This window comes from Pteronotus mesoamericanus, unplaced genomic scaffold (genome assembly GCF_021234165.1).
Source record: "Pteronotus mesoamericanus isolate MK-2021 breed Mesoamerican mustached bat unplaced genomic scaffold, CSHL_Meso_final contig_134, whole genome shotgun sequence".
Classification (NCBI taxonomy): domain Eukaryota; kingdom Metazoa; phylum Chordata; class Mammalia; order Chiroptera; family Mormoopidae; genus Pteronotus; species Pteronotus mesoamericanus.
In genome coordinates this window covers 1,363,639-1,383,498 of record NW_026555061.1, presented here as the reverse complement: position 1 = coordinate 1,383,498, position 19,860 = coordinate 1,363,639, and the positions used below count along the sequence as shown (strand labels likewise).

Here is a 19,860-nt window from a genome sequence, read left to right as displayed (position 1 = left end):
CCGCTCTGGGGTCCGTGAGGGCACGAGGGCGCCTCCTACAGCGATGGCGTCATCGGCCTCGTGAGGGGCGCTCGGGGCCCCCTGTCCTCTGTCCCCCGGGCCCTGCAGGCCGCCCAGTTTGGGGGTTTCTCTGGGTTTACAGCTTAACTCGAGTGCGTCTGAGGTGCATTTGTAAGATTCTATCCAGGACTAAGCGACAGCCCGGTGAGGAACTATGAAAAAGGCGTCGGAACTCACTCTCCCCCCTCTCACCGGACACCTTCCCCTGGGTTTACGCACACAGGTAGGCTGCTGTCTGCTCCTGGGGGCAGGGGGTCTACCAAAGATGACACACACGAGGTGCCAAGTGTGTGGGGCGCCCGGGGACAGTGGGCAGGGGACACGTGGGTGGCAGGGCCGCAAGTCAGGGCACCGCGGTTCAGGCCAGAGGTTCACACGCAACCTCCAGGCCGTCGTCTTGGAAGGGCGCCTCCCTGTCCCCGCAGCAGCCAGAGCAGCACACCCTTCCTGTGGTCGCTCTGAGGAGGCCAGGCCGCTATCCAAGACCGTTTTCACGTTCACCACGAGAACCCAGTCAACGCAACGGCCAGAAGCCCACAGCCCTCTCGGAAGGCAGGCGTGCGAGCCGGCCCGAGGCCGCCTGTTAGGCATGAGCTTGGCACAAGGGCCGGGGCTGTGCCAGGCTCTCACAGACGGAGCGATCCGTCCCACAAGAGGGTGCGTCCCAGTGGGGCAGGGACCCAGGGCCCGCGGCCCACAGTCCCGGCCGTGGCGTCTGGCTGCGGCCACTCCTCCCTCCGGTCTCTGGAATCCCTGTTCCACCTTCCACGGTCAGCCGGCGCCTTTCCTGGTTGGCTGTTTCTTTTCTAAACGGTTAGCACAGCCGCGGGCTTCCTGGTGCCAGCCCCGCCGGCCGCCGCGCTCCCCTTCACCTGACTCGACGCCGAAGAGCCGCAGCTGGGCCTGCAGCTGAGTGCGCGGGGCCGGCGGGTTTCCCTCCCAGGCCGGCTCTCAGGGCGCACGTCCGCGCAGACCGGCAGGGACCCGGCGCCTGCCCCGGGAGAGGCCAGGCGCCTGGTCCAGAAAGGATCAAAACACACACGTGCACGCTCTCCGCACACAGAACACGCTCATGCACCGCCCCCCCCCCCGCACGCACAGGAGCACACATGTGTGCACCCCCCAGGCCTGCCCGCCCCCTGCCCCCGCCCCGGCCTCCCACACAGAGTGGCAGCTGCGCCCCGAGGCCCTCACCTCCTTGGAGAGCCTGGTGAAGAGGTCCCCTCCCCGCAGGAAGTCCAGGATCAGGTAGAGCTTCCCCTCCGTCTGAAAGGCTGTGGGCGGAGAGAGAGCCAGCGGTCAGCGGTGCCCGGCAGCGGGCGTTTCCTGGTGCAGCCTCTTGAGCTCAGGTGCTACGGAGCGGCCTGTGACGCTGGGTCGCTCCGGACATGGGGCTGGGGCAGGCTGGACACAGCCACGGGGAGCGGGCCTTAGGGAAAGGACCCGATGTTAACGAGTTCTGCCTGTTTCTGACACTTTTGTTTTTAAAGATTTTTATTTACTTACTTTTAGACAAGGAAAGGGGGAGAGGAAGAGGGGGAGAGAAACATCAATGTGTTGTACCTGTCGTGCGCCCCCCGCTGGGGACCTGGCCCGCAACCCAGGAACGTGCATTATACTGGGAATTGAACCCGCAACCCCTTGGTTCGCAGGCCGGCGCTCAGTCCACTGGGCCGCACGCGCCAGGGCTGTTTCTGACACTTTTAAGGGTCTTGAGACTTCTTCCCTTTTCCTTCCCTCCTCCCTTCCTTTTCTAACCCCAGAGGGGACGGACAGACGCAGGCCCTACGAGCTGCCGCTGTCTCCACCGTCGGTGTCGGGCTTCGGGCACCACCGGGCTCGCTCCGGTCCCTCTGGGGGAGGCGTCTGGCAGGGGCAACGGCCCCGGCCCCCGCCGGCCCGGCCTCTGTCCCCCGCGGGGGACTGCGTTCTCCACACCTGTCGTCGGCCCGTGCCCTGACGGCCGCCTTGGGGACCCGCGGCGGCGCCCCCGTTCAGACCTGATCGCAGCGCCACAGTCAGGGGCTCGCGCTCCTGCTTCAGGCCACAGACGGGGCTCTCGTCCCCCACCCCCCAGGCGGGGTGAACCCCAGCCCAACGGGGCTGGCCGCCAACCCGAGGGTCCGGAGCGACCAGCGCGGTTACTGCTGGGTGGTCAGTTCAGGGCCACTGTCGCCGTCGCTTGCCGTCTGTTTACGCTTCCAGGCGGCACGCGGGGTGGGGGGGTCCTGCCGCCTGAGTGCACCTCAACACTCTCCGTTTCCTACAGGTCAGCGCTGGGGCACCCCGGACGCTGGGTGTCAGAGACACGGGGCCTCTCGCTGGACAGCCCTCCGTCAGAGGGTGACCCCCGCAGCGCGGGGCGGACGCTCCGTGCCCGGCGTGGCGGGCGGAGGGAGAACCAGCGCCAGTCGACCGGCCGGCCGGAGCGTGGAGGACGCGTGGGAAAATCTCTGTAAGACGCCCGGTTCCTACCTTCCTCAGAAGCCCCCGGGCGCCAATTCAGAGGGCTCAGGGTGGCGGCTCTGGGCCAACGAACCAGCAGGGGCGCGGCGGCACTGTGACAGGGAGGCCAGCCTCTCGGGGCGTGACCTTAGGGAGGCTGCCAACAGGCCGCGGGGGCACAGCCGCTGGGCTTCTCCCGCAAGTCCACACCTGTATTCGCCCTTATTACTCCTGGGGACACGCCGCGGGATTGCCGAACAAGACTGAGGAGTGTCTAGAGGTCTGCACCCCCGACCCGGGGCCCTTCGCTCCCGATCTGGGCGAACGTCCCCCTCCCCCAACGTCGCCCTCGCCGGCCTCTGAACCCAGCAAGGGGCGTGCGTTGCTCCTGCCGAATGCGCTCCGTCAGCGGCTCGGCCGGGCCCTGAGCTTGGACGCAGCCAGGCCGCTCCATCCCCATTTTTCCCGTTTTCGAGTCGGGAGCTCTCGCCTACTGCCTCTCTGAGCAGGTGAAAGGGCAGAAAGGCGACTGAGGAGCAGCGCCCTGCAGGCTTGGGCCGGCGGCTTGACTGGAGCCTCAGCGCTGTCCCCCGGGGCCATGGGGATCTCGGCCGCTTTCAAGGCGGGGCGGGCAGCTGCCCCTTTAGCTGCTCGGGGCGCGGCAGCCACCTGCCACGCGGGGGGCGTCCCCGTTTGCGCTTCACAGAAATGACCGCGTCACAAATGTGTCCTTCACTCCGGTCTAGGCCAAGAGTCAATGCCAGCAATGAAAGAGCAATAATGCTACTAAAGTGTAGCCGCTCACGTGTGGTTTTCAAGGCAAGGACAAGGCCTCCCGCTCCTTCAAGGGCGCTGAGTGAGAGATGGGACCCGGGGGGGGGGGAGTGATGGGCGGGGGGGCCCCCTCCTGACCGACGGCTCGGCGTCGACGTCGCTGCCCCGGGGCCCCGCCAAAGTGGGCTCCTTTGTTTTAGTTTTGAACCGTATTTACCATAATGAAGCTTCACAATGAAAGGGTGATTCACTTCTGCCAGGATGTCTCTCTCCATCTTCGACCTGACGCGGTCCCGAACTGCCGGAGACAAAAACAAAGGCTTTCAGGAGGCAGGACGCAGGGTCCACAGACCCCGGGTTTAAGACACTGACGGCAAGAGTTCCCCCGACTGCTTGTTGCAGAATTTCTAGCCGCGTACAGAAGTTAACACAGCGGACCGTGGTCACCCCTCAAGCCTTTCGTCGCTTCAGCAATTGCTGGTGTTTGCATGCAGTCTACACACACACACACACACACACACGGGACGCACACACGTGCGCGCGCACACTTAGCCAGCAATCTGACACGAAGCGGTCGGCCCTGTGACGCCTGACCCTTGGGGAGCACCCCGAGAATAGGGACCGCCTCCCAGGCGAGCAACAGGACGGCGGCCCCCGAGGACGTCGGCTGCCGGTCGGCACTATCCCCCGCCGCCCACCCCAACGCAAACCCCGCCCCACGTCACTGGTCACTGATAGCTGTTCGGTCCCCACCCGAGGACCCCGTCTCGGCCCCGCCTTCTATTTTTAATTCTGTCCGTTTCCGGCTAGAAGAGCCCCCCCCCTCTGGCCCGCGCTTCCTGGCGAGCCCAGGCCGGGCTCCCTGCGGACCCCCGGTCCCGGCTGGGACTGAGGAGCGGTCACGCGCTCTGGCCCCTGCTCCCCTGCAGGCCGAGGGGACGTCCGGGGGCTTGAGGAGAGAGGCGGCACGTTTCACAGGAGCGCCTCCCGGGCGAGGCCGTGGGCCGGACGCAGGGGGCCGGTGAGGCCGCCGCCCTCCGGCCGAGCGATGCTGAACTCAGCGAGAGGCTCGGGCAGCAGGTCCGCGGCCCCTCAGCCTAAGGTCCCTGCACCCTGCTGGCCCCAGTGCGCCACCTGCGGGCGATGCTGCGGCACTGAGCAACTTGTGGGGTCCCTAATGACCCCGCGTTCAGCAGTGTCAGCTCATATCTACAGTCCTCGCATGAACCATAAGGGTCACGAAGCGGCCATTTTCTCACTTCCAACGGCACTAGAAATCCACAGAAAGTTTCCTTCTCTCTCTCCCTGAGCATTAATAACTACGGACTATGGATTTTTTAAAAAGTTTAGTTTGTTACAACCAATTACAATATCACCCTTTTGGGTCGTGACATTGTCCCAAGTTTAGCCATCTTGGAACACAGCTGGAATCTGAAGCAAAAAGAAACAAACGAACAAAAAAGATCACCCCTTGAGAATCAGAACAACTGCAAGGTTCCCAGAAGCAAATAGGGTGCACCCGGCGCCATGCCCACGTGACCTCACACGGCCCCACGTGGGGGACGGCAGGACGCGTCCTCAGACGGGGGCCGCGTCCTGCCTCGCTGGGCCGGGACGCCTGGCCTCGGCGTGGGCTCTCGGTTCGCCGGGAGCAGCGCCCCCAAGTGTGGCTGTGGCAAAACAATAGCCGCGCGCTCTGGAGCGGCCGCGGGGGCGGGGACCCCCAGCCTGGCCGGCGGGGGCAGAGGAGGGAGCAGCCGCTCTGCAGGGCAGTTGGGCGGTTCCGGAAAGAAGTGAACCGGACCCCGTTATATTTTTAGGCGCTGCTTTCTCTAAGTTTCCTCAGGCGATTTAGGAACAATCTTTCCAAATAAGTGGATATGTTGAATTAAAATAATGCTTACCCTGTCCTTTAAAGTGGTTCTCTAAGACCGCGTACTATAAATACACTGACCTAGTTTAAGTTGTTTGTGCCTCCAAAGGTAATGGAGTTTCAGTAAAAATAAACTTTAGTTGAAATTGTACTTTCTCTTACTTTTAGTTTTATTGTCTCAAATCCACGGCGAAAGAATATGTTACTGAAATAACGTGCATTCTAGAATGTGAAGATACGTACTTTTCATTTCAAGCTGTGGATGACAAACATCCCCAAGAATTACTTTGTCCCCAGCCGCACTCCAGTGAAAAGCAAGCTCACTTGCTGGGTTTTTTTTTTTAAAGTTAAACTTGTACCCCAGGATGACCCAGGAATTCCACTCCAAGGTATACGTCCAGGAGATTTAAAAACAGCGTCTAGCAGACGGGTGCGCACGCGCGTTCCCGGCAGCGTCCTTCACACCGGCCCGAAGGCGGAAGCGCCCGGGGGCCCAGCCGCGGGCACCCGGTAAAGAACACGGCCCATCCCGGCAACGGAGCATAACTCCGCCTTCGGGGGAGCGCAACGGTGGCCCGCGCTGCAACACGGCAGGGGACCGGGGGCAGACGCGGCGTGAACAACCCAGACGCAGAAGACGCGCGCGTGACTCCGCGGCCGGAGGGGCCCTGGGAGCCGGGTGCCCGACGGGAAGGAGGAGGAGCGGGCGGGGCGGGGGGTGGGCGTGGTGTTTGTGGGGACAGAGCTTCTGCTCAGGGCGAAGAAACCTCTGGGAACAGATGGCAGCGGCGGTCCCCCAGCCCTGTGAACGTGCACTATTCCATGCCGCTTACAGCTGGCTAAGGAGCCGCCGTTCCGTGGCCCACCCCTCACCACAGGTAAAGGAAAGGCTGTCCTTCCTGCTCCCGGATCACGAGGACGGCCGCCTCGTTTTGCTCTGGGGACGTGGTGTTGTTGTCTTCTGCGTTCAGGTGCTCGTTCGTGGGGTCCACGATGGCGCTGTGGCCTGTCTGTGGCAGACGTGCCACCTGGGAGCGCACAGGGCGTTCGCTGCGTGTCTGCGTCACCGCCTCAGGACGCTCTGCCACACACGCGCGTTCCTGGTGGGGGGCGGGGGACATGCCGCAGGCCCCTGAGCGGCTCTCGCACCCGCTGCGCTAGGGCTGCAGCTGAGGTGACGGGCCCAGGACCCAGGCAGGTCACGGGCCAGCGCAGGGGACTGACTCTCCATGGCCGGCCTGTCACGGGCTCCAGCGGCCACCAGCCGGGGACACCACAGAGCGGGCGTCAGGGGAGAACAGAAGCAACAGCTGAAATCCGTTCGCTCGATAACAGACGCAGGGGAGGCCTGGACAGCCGGCCGCAGGCCCATGGGGATGAAGGGACAGTGCGCGCAGGACTGTCCCTTCCAACACCGTGAGGCCAGCGAGCCGCTGTGGACGCAGGGCCTGGCCACGCCCCGGGGCCTCCTCCGGGCGACAGCCTCACCGAGTGCACGCTGCCGCCTCCCTGATCTCCAAACAGCAGCCCAGGGGGACAGGGCCTGTGGGCGGCCCGCCTTCTGCCACCCGAGGCGGGTCCCCCTGGGGAGAAGTCCCTGTCCGCCTGCCTGTCCAGCCCTCACTCCCCGGCCCCAGCACGTGACCCGGGGGAGCCGGGGGCAGAGGCAGGGGCCCCGGGTTCCTGCGCCCGTCCTGCCGTCTCCGTGCGGAGCTCCGTGCCAGCCCTCGGGGCTGGCGTTATTGTCATCGAGTTGGGATCTACGTGGGATGTGACACACTGTTTCGTCACACCTGATTGGTAAGGGGAACCCAAGGCCATAATAAACCTGGTGCAAAAATTGGAAAAAAATCTCACGTTCAGATTTTCAGGGGCTGTCTCGTCATGGTGGAAAAATAAATGTCTATTTCCACCCTGCATTTCACACAAAACAATAAATCCCAGAGCTATTAAAGAGCTAAATGTTAAAGAGAATCAAGCCCTACAAACGGTAACACAGGTAACACCTGTCTGAGAGTCTCTGTTTATCGAAGGCAGTGGAAGGATAAACAGGGGGCAGAGTGACAGACCGCGCGACAGACTGGCCATCAGAAGCGATCGCAACACTGCAAGCAAACAGAAAAGGAGAGATCACCTGCGACCAACACAGAGAGGGCCGGGAGCCTCACAAACGCGCCATCTAAAGCCTCTTATTATGTCGGAGACAATAGAGAAAGAAACCGCGGCTCCAGCCGGGCACTGAACAGAAGGTGGCACAGATCAGACACGCGGGTCCCAGAAGGCACCCACAGACGGGCTTTGTAGGCCTGACTCTGGGCGCGCGGGGGGCCAGGCCCGAGCAGAGATGGGGCCCGGGGCGGCAGCGAGTGGGAAGGGCTGCCCTCACGCCAGGACGGCCTGTCGCTCCCTACGGCGGGCCCCGTGCCGGCCCTGCCTGCCTCCCACAGACCTGCTCAGGGCAACAGGAGCAGACAGTCGCCACGCCAGGCGACGCCCCTCGGAGACGAAGCTGCGCACGTGCGGCCAGCTCTCCAGAGGTGAGAGCGGCAGAGCCCCTCGCTGGCTGAGCCATTGCCCCCTCTCCGTGGCCTTGGTGACTCACGGGCCAGATCCACAGACAGGGTGATGGGGCTGGACCCGTGGCCCTGCCCCTTGACCGGCACGGACGGCCCTTCCCCCAGAAGGAAACAGCACGGAGCGCAGACTTGCCGTCTTCTGAGGCTGAGCAGGTTCACGCTGCCTCTCGGGCAGCCAAGCGGTCCCGGGGGTGGACCCCGAAGAGCGAGATGCGTAGAAAAGCCCAGGGGACGGTCCCCTCCCCGCCGCGGTTACTGGGTCGATGAGCCGTTACAGAGGCCGAGGCGCACGGCAGCCCTCGCTGCCCGCGGGTGGTCCCAGCCAGCGCTGTGGGCGGCCCCCCAGACCCCCCGGAGCCTGCCCTCTCGTGTTCACATGGGAGCCTGGAATCGAGTGGGCTGGCTACGGTGGATGCAGAAAGAAAAGCGTTCCAGGCTGTTCTGGGATTCACCGCAGGTGCTGGGCGTGAAATAAACCAGTGTGCACTTCAAGCCAACCCCGTGGCCCACGCGCAATGCGGAGGGTCCAGGAGAGGCAGTTCCACGGTGTGCCTCGCTCCGTGGGCCCCGCGGTGACCTCCCCGCGCCCTTCGGCTCCGGCGAAGGCGGGGACGCCTGGCACTCGCCTTCCCGGCGGGGTGCGGCCCCTCCCAGCACATGGGCAGCGGGCGCACTGGGACGCTACCCCGGCGGACACGACACTCAGCAAGCCCAGAGCGGCTTCCGAAAGCCCCAGCCCCGGGGAGCCCGCCCCTTGGCGCTCACGAGGAGCTTTGGGTTCTGGACTCTGCCCCCTTGACTCTGTTTCTTCGGCCCAGGGGCCTGTTCTGGGTTTTTATGGGTTAAAACGCTGGCCCCTTTCATCCCTAACAAAGTATCTCAACAGCCACAGTCCCTGGGGACTTAGCCAGTGGGGGACCACATGCGAGTGGTCTTTTGCCAGGTGGCTCCCGTGACGTGGACACGAAGCCAAGCAGCCCTGCCCGGGGCTGCCTCGCCGAGGGCCTGAGACATCACAGGTACGGGGTGTGGGGGGGGGGGCGGTCATTTCATTTTGTTTTTCCTCTTGGACCTGCTACTGAGAAAGCAAGCCCCTCAGGGGCAGAGCCCCCAGCACAACCAGCCAGAGTGACGGGAAGGGGCTCAGGGTCTGACGCGTGCCCTCCAGCCGCGGGGCTCTGAGCGGCTCCGCTGCCTTCTGCCTCAGCTTCCTGCTGTGACAGGCAGGTGATAACGCCGACGGGGGCAGGGGAAGGCACAGCTGGGACCGGCTTCCCCGCTGCTCGCCCGCCCCCTAGGAATCTGCAATCATCCAAATGCAAATCAAACGGCAAGTGAATTAGCATAGAAATGAAATGTGTTCGCACGGAGGCGCCGCCGGAAGCTGATTTCCGAGTCGGTTTTTCCAGGCAGCGGGTCAAGCAGCGGCTCCGGGACGGGGACCCCCGGCCGCCCTGGCTCTCCACCTCTCCCTTCACCGCGGTCCCCCGTGCGGACCGCGCCTGTCCTCCCAGCTCCCGCGGCCCCTGAGCTCCCGCGGCCCTTCCACAGGCTTCAGGGTCAGCCCGGCTGACAGACCGAGGGGAGGTGATGATGGAAAATGAGTTACAGAATATTCATGCGTTTATGGAATATCTGAACGAGTCAGGCTAATGATGCAGAGGCGTTGGGGCCAAACCAAATTCAAAGGATTCTCCGAGCCACGCCCCCCACCAGTGAGGGGAAGAGACCTGGGCCGGCCAGGGCTCCGTACAAGTCCTGCCCAGTGAAAAGGAACGTTTTTTATTTTCTTAAGAAAATAGCTTCCAACCGCGTTTCTGGAACAGAACCACCTATGCTGTAGGGACGGACCGCCCTGAGAAGCTGGAACACTTGAGGGCGTAAAACGGGCTCGCTGTCGGGGCAGCGCAGGGGACGGCACGGCCTGCCCGCCTGGGCGCACAAGGCGCAGGCGACCTCACGCAGCCCAGCGTGCCTGCCGGGACGAGTCACAAACGACCTCGCCTTAGAAGCAGCCGGGCGTTTTCTTTTTATCACACACTCGGACCGTGGGGTATAGGGAAGAAAATGAAAGCAATCGCCGTGCGCCCGCTCAGCCAGCACCTTCCGCCAGCGCGGCGCCGTCAGCATCTGCGCGCGCACGTCTGCGCATTGAGCAGAGTTACGATCGGGCGGCGCGCACACCGTCTCCTGCCTCATCTGGGCCACCCTCCACCTGGGCGCTGCCTGGGGGACGCCGGGCCGGGTTATATACAAACGTAGGGCGCCCGCGTGCGCGGAGGCGAACGCGCCCAGCAGTGCTCTGCACCGGCGCCGAGGCCAAGGGTAGTGCAGACGGACTGCAGGCTCAGCCGCAGGCTGAACAAAGACCCCACTCCAGCCCCCGGCCTTTATTTCATCCCCCAGCGGCGAGGGCGGCCACAGTTTCCCTTTCAGCGGCAGGAGGCGGGCGGGGGGGGGCGGGGGGGCGGAGGTGAGCGAGGGCGAGAAGGAGCCGCTGTGACTGACGGAGAAAAGGAACCATTCGCGGTCTGGTGCCTGCGCTGGGAGGTCACAGCGGCGCCGGCTGGCAGTCCGATGGGTGCGTCATCTCCAGAGCAACGTGGCCGTTCGGATGAATGTCGCACCTCCCCGCTTCCACCTGCCCTTGTCTCAGACAATGGCACCTGCCCCTCGGTGCCTGGGTGGGTCCACCCCGATGATCTGGGGGTGACGGGGGGGGGGGGCGGTTTTAGAAATCCCCGTTCTTTAGCAGCTGCTGGATTTTAAAATGACAGCTTTACTGAGAGACAACTTGTATACCATTCAGTTCGCTTATTTAAAGCGCACAAGTCAGTGGTTTTTAGAATAGCCACGGAATTCTCCACCTCTCCCCACAGTCGGTTTTAACGCAGTTCCGTCACCCAAACCTCGTGGCTATTATTGGTCTTTCCCTCCCGGCGCGTCCCCCCGCCCCCGCGCCCCCCGCCCCGCGCCCCGACCAGGGTGCACTCGTGGTCCACCTGCCTGCCTCTGCCCGGCTTCCCTCGACAGGGACCCCACCACGCTGGGAAGCCGGTGACTGGCTTCCTTCGCTTCTGTGTGATGTTGGCAAGATTCGTCCACGTTGTAGCAGGAATCAGCATCTCACGTCTTTATTGCTGAATAGATTCCATCGCGTGGCTGTGCTGCATTTGATTTATCCTCCCGCTGAGGGACTTTTGGGTTTTTCCCACTTTTGGGGGTCGTGAACCAGCCGGCGGGGCTACGCACCCGGCACGAGCTTTTGTGTGGATGCACGTTTTCACGGCACCTGCGAGTGGTCGGGTCACCGTGGCTCCGTGCTACACCCTCCGAGCCGGCGCCGGAGTGGCCATTCCCCGTTACCGACATTCTGACGCCCCTGAACTAACAAAGGCCTGACTTAACGTTCCATTTCTACGGGACTCCTGCTAAGTAAAGAGATTATTGGATTAAAATTTGGGACTAGAAAGACAAGAGCTTTTTTTGTTTCCTATATGCTTTCCTATATACTTTTGTTTCCTACACACATCAAGGCTGTATAGGGCATAACAAAAAAACCATTTCTTTAAAATTATGTTCTTATCAGAATCCTGGAATATTTGGCCAAGTTCAGTCGACAGTTTTACAAACATAATCGCAGCTGCAATAAACAACATCCATGATAAAGAGCGCAGCCTCGCTGATGTTGCTACTGATAGCCCTGTGCTACACACTCGGGCGTCTGTGACAACGCAGGTGCCGAGGGCAAGGACCCAGAGCTCCGTGTGCACAAAACCACAGGGACAGTGGGTTAACGAGGCCCAGTTCTCGGTGCTGCCCCGAGGGACTCGGATTTGGCAGGCCAGGAGCGGGCCCAGGAGCCTGTTTAGCAATTTTCCCTCCTGACACATGCAGGCGATTCTCTGGCGGCCTCTGCCTCGACAGAGGGGTGCTCTTGGCCAGGCTGCCGCGGTGCCCCAACTCCTGACTTCCCGTCAGCACCCTCCAGACTGGAGCCCCCCAACCCCTGTGTGCCCTCATTTGGAGGAGCTCATTTCCTCCTCCGAACACTAACGGTTTCGTTGCTACACGTTTGGTCTATGCATTTGTTGCCCTATATTGTTGGGTACATGCAATTCAAAATGTGTCCCACCTACCAGCTAGACAGCAAGCACCTTGCAGGTACTTGCCCAGGCCCCTCTGGGGTCTAAGAGAAGCCCTTTCAGGTTTCAGGCCCCAGAGGCCTAGCCTGCGTCCGCTCCCTTCACAGAGGTCCTCCCTCACCCAGACACAGAGGCTCCCCCGCCGGCCGGCCCCCCAACAGGCTGGGCCGGCTGCGCCCATCTAGTCTTCCCCTCTCAGGCTGCAGCTCCCTGCTGCCCAGCATCCTCCAAACCACTTCGGGGGCCACCCCACCTTCTTGCTCCCATGAAGCCAGCCCCCCACCGCCTACTCTGTTGAGAGCGCAGCTGAGCGGCCCAGGTGGCGCCGTGCCCTCCTGCCCGGGGACGGGGTGAGAGCGCATGTGATAACCGCTCTGCGTCCCACCGCCCGGGCCCGATGGCGCCTGTGGCCGCCTCGCGCTGGGTAGCGCCTGGACCCTCTTTCACCAGCGGCGTAGAGGCCGCGATCCCACCCCACGCAGGCGGCCTCGGGCCTGCGTGCTATCGGCCAGGCGCCTGTAAGTGCGCAGCAGCTCTCAGAAGAGCGCTTTGTTTTGACCCGCGTTTGGAGCAGGGGCTTTGCTGGAGGGGAGGGCGCCCAACCACGTGTTGGCCTCTGTTTCTAAAGCGCAGTCCCCGGGACAACGCAGGAAGGGAAACAGCCTGCGTCCCGTCCTGTTTCAAACCGAACCCTGCAGGCGGAAGGACCCGGGCTGCTCAGCCGGACGCATGCGCCCGACCACCTGCTCGCCCCCCATGCCCCACCCCCAGGCTCCTTCTACCAAGTGGCGGGCAGGAGCGCAGCGCTTGCGGGTTAGGGCGGGACGTGTGCAACATGTCATTTCTCTCTGGCAGTTGTGGGACGGGTGCAGCGACATGTGAAACACTCGTGGAAAGGTTTACACGGTTTATTTCCAATTAGCGAGGAGCGCGCCAGATACCCTCCCGCAGGGAGCGCTCCCGCCGCCAGGCGGCGCTGCACAGGCGTGGCCTCTGCGGCTGCGCGCGGCTCCTCGGGGACCTCACCTTTCAGGGTCGCCTTCTTCAGGACCTTCATGGCGTACAGCTGTCCCGCGTCGGGCCCCGCGATCTTACGCACCAGGAACACCTGCGGGGAGAGCACGCGACCTGTGAAACCCACGGGATGACACACGTTTCCCCTCATTTCATTGGATAAGGGGACACACGGGGGGGTTGCAAAATTCCCAATAAAATGAACACGCCCTGGGAAAATTTACGACTTTCTCTTACCTCCGGGCTGTCGGCCCCGGTTCCTGTCACCCTCCGTAATGACATCACGACGCATTCGGGGGGAGGGATCATGGTTTGTGTCTGGTGCCATTCGCTCTCTGTTAAGCCTTTTACGTCGGGAGTGATACCACCCTCCCTTCCTTTTTTTTTTTTTAACTATTTTTATTTTTATTTTTGTAATTTATTGTTTATGCTATTACAGTTGCCCCACTGTTTCTCCCTTCGTCTGCCGCCACCTATACCCTCCTTAAAAAAAACAAAAACATAACAACCAACCAGCCATACTCACAAGTTTGAAGGGAGGGTGCCCGGTTCACCGCAAATGTGCCTGTGAACCCCCCGGAGAGCCCCCCTGAGCCCCTTCTGATCGCATGCAGCAGGCTCTCCTCCTCAAGAGAAACTCACTTCTCTTCCTTCGCGCTTTCTTCGCCCAGATTCTACCTTTGAGTGGCTTAAGTTTACACAACAGACTGGTTTCTAAACGGCTGTGACGCAGGCTCACGCGGACACTTAAAGCGACTTTCTGAAACTCTCTTGGGGTCTTTCGAGGGAAACCACACAGAACAGACCACCGTTCCAGAGAGGCCGAGCCTCACGTCGCCGCAGTGGCTGTCGAACAAAATTTGCACCAATGGAACAAAACCAAACCAGCAAACGCACCCGGGGGACCCTTCCTGAGAACAGGAACAACAAACCCGCCCTGCGCGCGCAGGGAAATCCAGCGCCGGACCTCCCGACAGCAGCTGCCATCCCCGCGGCCGTGGCCGTCCCCGGGGGGTGAGGTGCGCGCCCGGACAGCGGGGTGCTGCCCCCGCGGTGTGTCGGGAGGCGTGTGGGCGAGCCCTCCCCTGTCCCCGGGCCCCGAGGACCGGCCAGCACAAAGGCTCAGGATGCCAGCTGCAGGGACCGGGCCACTCCGAGTGGAGCTGGTGGAAGTGGCTGCGGCTTCCGCGCCACACGCGTGACAGATAACAGCACGTGGAGTGTGTTCCTGGCTCCCGCTGTGGCCTGTGGCCTGTGTGGAGTGTGGCCTGGCTGACGGCGGGCACCACCTCCTGCCTGTGGCCACACTCCCCCCGCCCGTGGAGAACACGTGTGGACATGCGCATGCACCCGTGTGTGTCCCGGGGGTTCTTCCCCTTGGCTGGACAAACGGGCCTCGGGCTGGGGGGTCTGGGGCCGGCTGCTCCCTCCCCGGCACAGACGTGCGGGGTGCAGACACCAGCCCTTCGTCTCCGCCCCTCAGTTGCCGGGTCACTGCAGAGCAACAGCATCTCCGTGACGCTGCTGATCCTCATTGGGTCCCCGCAGCGGCCAATCGCGGGGTGACCACGGGGCCCAACGGGGATCAGCAGCGTCAGAGAGAAACTGTAAAACACGGCAAAAGCCAATTTCAGAACGAACTCAGCCCGGGAGACTGGCTTCCTCGGCCGCAGGGAGTCGCACGCGGCCCTGACCTGCGTCTCTCTCCCCACCGCGGTCCCGCAGGGTGGCAGGCACGGGCTATGATGTCACGGAACAGCTGCCCGGGCAGCTCCGACAGTTTCGCCAAACCCAGCCGCTGCTGCTTGAACGTTTACCCGGCGCCACTGTGGCAGCCCCGCCTGTGGCCTGGGAGGACGCACGGGGGGCAGGTGAGGTGTCTTTCTCAATCACCCCAAACCCCACGTGTCCCCGGAATCAGCAAAACATGAGCCGACTCCACGCAGAATGCTCCGCAATACCTCCGATCAGGACCATCGATTGGCATCCATGTCCCCAACACACGAGCCGACTAGATGTCAGGTGACAACGTCCCCCCGGAAGGAAGACATGGACAGCCAACCAACTACGTGACAGGGAAGAGGGACAGTTTGGGAGTTTGGTGCCATCTCTTCTCAGAACGCGAGCACCGTAATCTGCACACTGCCCCCCAGGACGTTTAGGGAAAACGCCTCCACCCGCCCGGTCGGTGGTGGCCGGTGAGGGAGCGAGGGCCGGCGGTGAGCGGGGCACGGCCAGCCTCGGGGCCGCGGGGCCGCACGGAGCCAAGTGCCCCGCTGCCGGAGCGCTTGGCTGCCGTCGGCACTGAGCCCCCGCAGCTCCCTCGCCGCCACGCCTGCCCCAAGGGCCCTGAGTCAGGGCGGTCTGAACGGGCTCCGAAGGAGCAAGACGGGGCTCCTGTCATCGCATGGAGCCCCGTGGAGGAAGCGCATAAAGTGGTTTGTGTCACCCCTGTGGTACAGGCGGGAATAGCGGGTTGAAAGAGGCAAATCAACAGGGCAGGCGACACGCAGGTAAGAGGGAGCCAGGCGCCGGTCCCAGCCTCCCTGGCCCTGAGCCACCCTCAAAGGGCGCTCCCCGTGTTCTTTGTTTCTTGTTCTCTTATTTTTCCTTTCTTTAGGAAAATTGAGGATGCATTTTCGAGGATGTGTGGGCTCAAGCGCTACAGCCTGCTCAGCGCAGTGAAAAAGTAAAACTCCGGGGGAGCTTGCAGGAGAGGGACATGCGTGTGAGGTTCTCGGGGGTACAGCCCCCACTTGGCACAGCTCTGTGGGGGTGAAATTCGAGCTTGCAAAGCTGAGGGGCGTGCGGGACCTGCCCGGCAAGAGCTGCTATGAATTTCATTCCTCCAGCTGCGGGGCACGCGCCCACGTGTTCAGGGGCACCTCCACCATGTCCCCGTCACCAGACCACTGAGCGCCCCACCCTGAGACAGGGCGCCAGCCGCAGGGGAACAATACGCCCGCAGCGGGAAGCACAGATGGACTCACCTTCCCGTAGGACCCTTGCCCCAGGACCTTCAGCAGCTCGAACTGGGAGGGGTCGGCCTTTTCGAACCCGTCCTTCGCATGGTGGCTGATGTCGATCTCCTTGACGATGCCTTCTTCCTGCAAGACAGCGGTGACACCGGTGAACACACAGACCTACCGCGTCCTCCGAACGCGCCGCGGTTCTATCCTGCACTGAGGCTGCGGCTTCCGCAGCTCAGCGGCGTGTGCCCGAGATGCCACCTGCCGGCCCGGGAGCCTCCGCTTTTCCCCACAGACTCTGCCCTGGGCCCCCCACCCCCAGGACCACGAGGCAACGGCGGGGACTCGCTGTGCAACACCTCCTGCTTCCGAACACGTTGGGCACCGGCTGGGACAGGGACGGACCCGGAGGCTAAGGGACAGGAGGGCCCTGACGACCCATTCCACTGTCCCCCCTGCCGCCCAGGAGGGCCGCCCACGGGTCCAGCGCGCGGGAGCAGGCTGTGACGCCCGGTCCGTCCCTCCGTCCCCGGCACACTGACCCGGACGTCCTGCCGCCGGGCCTACAGGGGACGTTTCGCTGCCGTCCCAGAGAGCACGTCTCAGAGGCAGGGTCTCAGGCAGCCCAGGGGCAAGCTTTCCCAGTAGGAAAAAAGCCCCTGGTCTGTACGTGAAAACACTGGCAGAAGTCGCTGGACATCGTCCCCAGAAAACTGCCGGCCCCCACAGGTGTTTCGCTTCGCTTAGTAAAGGGCTGTGCTGCCTGCCCCACCGGCCACCGGAAGCCGGAATGCTGGGCGGACAGACAGTGGCTGCCGGGCATGACAGCCTCGCGGCTCCCTGAGGTCCTGTCTGTGCGTCTCTGACGTTTCCCCTCAAGCCGCACGTCCACCGAGCCTTCACCCCCGTCAGAATGGGTTGGCAGAAAAGCCCTAAGATATCTAAAAATAGCGACACGCGCTTGCGTGCATATTGTGCTCCGGGCACTCGGGACTTTGCATACGTTATTTCTTTTCCTCCTTAAAACGCCCACAGGGCGATGTTTCACCCCGACAGCAGCCACATGGCTGGGTGGGGCGGAGCGGGGTCTCCAGCCAAGGGCACAGGTCCCCCCGTATTTCGGTCTACAAGCAAACGCTTCGAACGCAGTCGTGACGGCGATACTCCGCATCACAGCGGTCTCTCAAATGCCTGCGTGCGCTCGCTTCCCCGAAATGGGAAGTCTTACTATTTTATCTCCCTGTGATCCATCGCACGCCCTTCAGAGGAGAGGAAGGTCGCACCTGCTGGCAAAGCCCCTTGGCGGGTCGGGGGCCTTGGCCGCTCCCTTTGCGTTTTTAAAATCCCAGTAACTAGAGAGGACACTTTGAGGGCCTCACTTCAAGGTTTAGCATTTTCGTAAAAACAGCGGTTTTCTATCCGTGAACACAGACAGGGAATACAGCCCCGGTGGATTCTCTTCAGCGAGTCGGGGAGGCTGAACGAGCACCGAAGACAACTGACTGCTCTGGGCGCTCTATTTAGGTCCACGTTCTGGGGGCGGGGGGTCACGCTCCGGACCCTCAGCTCCTACGCACGGCTTTCTGGGCCCACGGGGACCCCTTTAGCCACAGGAAACTGGGCAGCCTTTGGAAGGAAACCTCTCCATTTGTAACAGGGAGAGACAGAGGACAGCGGACCGTCCGGGTGCACCGCGTCCCCTTGTTTTCCGCAAGAGAACTGCCCCCGGTGTGGCTGCTGCAGGCTGGGCTTGCCACTTAGAAAACAAGGCCGAAAGCTGCCCTTCAAAACGCTCGCCAAGTCCCACAGATGCGCGCACGACCGCTCTATCTCCCCTTGACACACCCATTGAAGAAAGAAATGGAAGGCTGTTTGTCAGTCGAATCAGAGCAATATGCCCTTTGCCTGTTAATAAAGCATTGCCCTGGCAACGCGCCCGGCCGCCCCCCGCCTGCAGCCTCGCACCGAGTCCTCCCGCGCCCCAGCCTCCTTCTGAGGCAGCTCCAGTCACGCAGCGGTAACGCGACACCCACGTTAGGAAAAACGTAGTAAGTCACGCGATCACACCTCCCTGTGCCTTGTTCTGGGAACGTGAGCCTGTTCTCAGTCACACTGCTGAACAGAAGGTGGAATTCCACCCCGAAAGGCACGGGTGGGAGGGAGGACGTGCCCTCAACAAAACGGCCCTGGAGGCAGGGGGCGCGGGGCGCGGGCTCGTCCCCCGCTGGCCTCTCCCTTGGACACGTTCTGTAGCACGTGAGTGTGTTCCCCAAAGACTGCCACATCGTCTATATCTTTTGGCTGCTCGTTTTGGGGGCCAGCGCCCCAGAACTGGGGTAACGAGGTCCCTCGACCTGCTGGGACACCAGAGGCCCCCCACCCCGCCATGAACCTGCCATCAGACGGGTGCGCCTGGCTCCGGCGGGCGCGCTCTTCCTGCGGGAGCCTGCGGTGCCCCGCGCCCCACCCAGGGCCCCGGGCCTCCCCAGCACCGCCCTGCCGGGCTCCGACCTCGGGCGCCTTTCTAAGAACATCGGGGCCCGCGCCCCTCTGCCTCATCCACCCCCCCGCCCGACCCCCAACTCCATGTCAGTGTTTCACTTTCTTGAACCACGGCCTTAATATTTCACATCAGAGGTTTGGACACGAATCTGTCAACATTTCACGTTGCGTGTAGATTCTCGCTGTCACTATTCAGAGCAAATGTGCCCAAAGCACACACTGAATTTCATCTCCAGGAACAGCATTACTCGTCAGGGGATTTCCCAGACAACACTGCAATGCAGTTGATTTCTCATTTACTTTATATATTTTAAAAATACTTTATTTATTTATTTTTAGAGAGCAGGGAAGGGAGGGGGAAAGAGCGAGAGAGAGAGACGTCGACGTGTGAGAAAGCAGCATGGGCTGGCTGCCCCCGACTCCGGCCCGCCGGGGAAGCAGCCCTCCACCCGGCGTGCGCCTGGCCAGGAGTCAGGCCGCTGACCTTTCGCTTTCCAGGACGAAGCCCAGCCCACTGAGCCACAGGGGTCAGGCCTCATTTCTCGTTTAGATCAATAAGGTCTTTAAGAGCAAAGAATCTCAACTATCCATCAAAAAAACCCAAGAGCGTCACATTTTGGACTGTAGAGCTCTGCATTCATAGTGACATTTTGACTTGAACTTGCCTGAGGATACTTTGTTCTTCTCTTTCTCAAGAAAAGAAAGGGTGGGGGGCGGGGGAGAAAGGGAGAAAGAGAGAAAAAGAGAAAGGGAGAAAAGAAAAGAAAGGCCGCCTGGAATCCCCGCTGGCCACGGGGGCCTCGGCGCCAGAAGGCCCCCGGGAGGCGGTGGGGGTGCCCGGCTCGCCCGCGTCCGCCCACGTCCGCCTGCGTCCCCCGCTTCCACCAGGCCGCCCTGTCCTCGGGATCCCGCCGTAATCGCGGCACGACAGGGCAATCAGAAATGGAATGCCACCCGTGCCTCGTTTTGAAAGAAATGGCTTTTGTGCTTTACAGAGCAGGGCATTTTATCCAGACCTCTGTGGATTTTAATGCCATTCTCTTAAGAAAACACACTCTGTCCCTAACACCTCTACGGAGCGCGCTCACCATTTGGTTTCTAGCGTACCTCCTGTCCGTGGGATTTTCTCTGGAAAGAGCGGGAAATTTGGGGGGGAGGCCAGTACCGCAGTCGGGGGCTTGCTTCACAAGCAAGGACTGCAAAAACGTTCTACTGCTAGAGGTAAAAACTGAAGAAATGAGTTGCTTCAATGGCACACACACGGGATAAAATAATTTGTGACGACGGGTTTTTAAATCCGGTTGCACGGCCGGAAGTCCTGACTGGCAGCAGGGATTGCCCGGCAGGAGAGCGGCGGTCGACAGCGGCTGCTGAGCGGCCGAGAGGGGCCACCCTGGGCCGGGGGCGGAGCACAGGCGTGCGCTCCTGTCTGCGCCGACGTCCCCTCCGGTCGCACCTCCGTTCTGGGAATGCCTGTTCTCGTGTCACGGAAAGGGGACTGT

General features: G+C 62.1%; 1 protein-coding gene across 1 annotated transcript in view; it reads right to left on the bottom strand.

Annotated features, from left to right (window-relative positions):
* RPS6KA2 (ribosomal protein S6 kinase A2) overlaps nt 1–19,860 on the bottom strand; it is a 76,024-nt gene that overhangs the window by 28,150 nt on the left and 28,014 nt on the right. Inside the window, exons 2-5 of the mRNA XM_054595299.1 lie at nt 15,878–15,994; nt 12,900–12,981; nt 3,497–3,577; nt 1,255–1,334 (exon numbers count right to left, since the gene is read on the bottom strand). Of these exons, the coding sequence (XP_054451274.1) occupies nt 1,255–1,334; nt 3,497–3,577; nt 12,900–12,981; nt 15,878–15,994 (360 nt within the window). The remainder of the gene's footprint in view (nt 1–1,254; nt 1,335–3,496; nt 3,578–12,899; nt 12,982–15,877; nt 15,995–19,860) is intronic.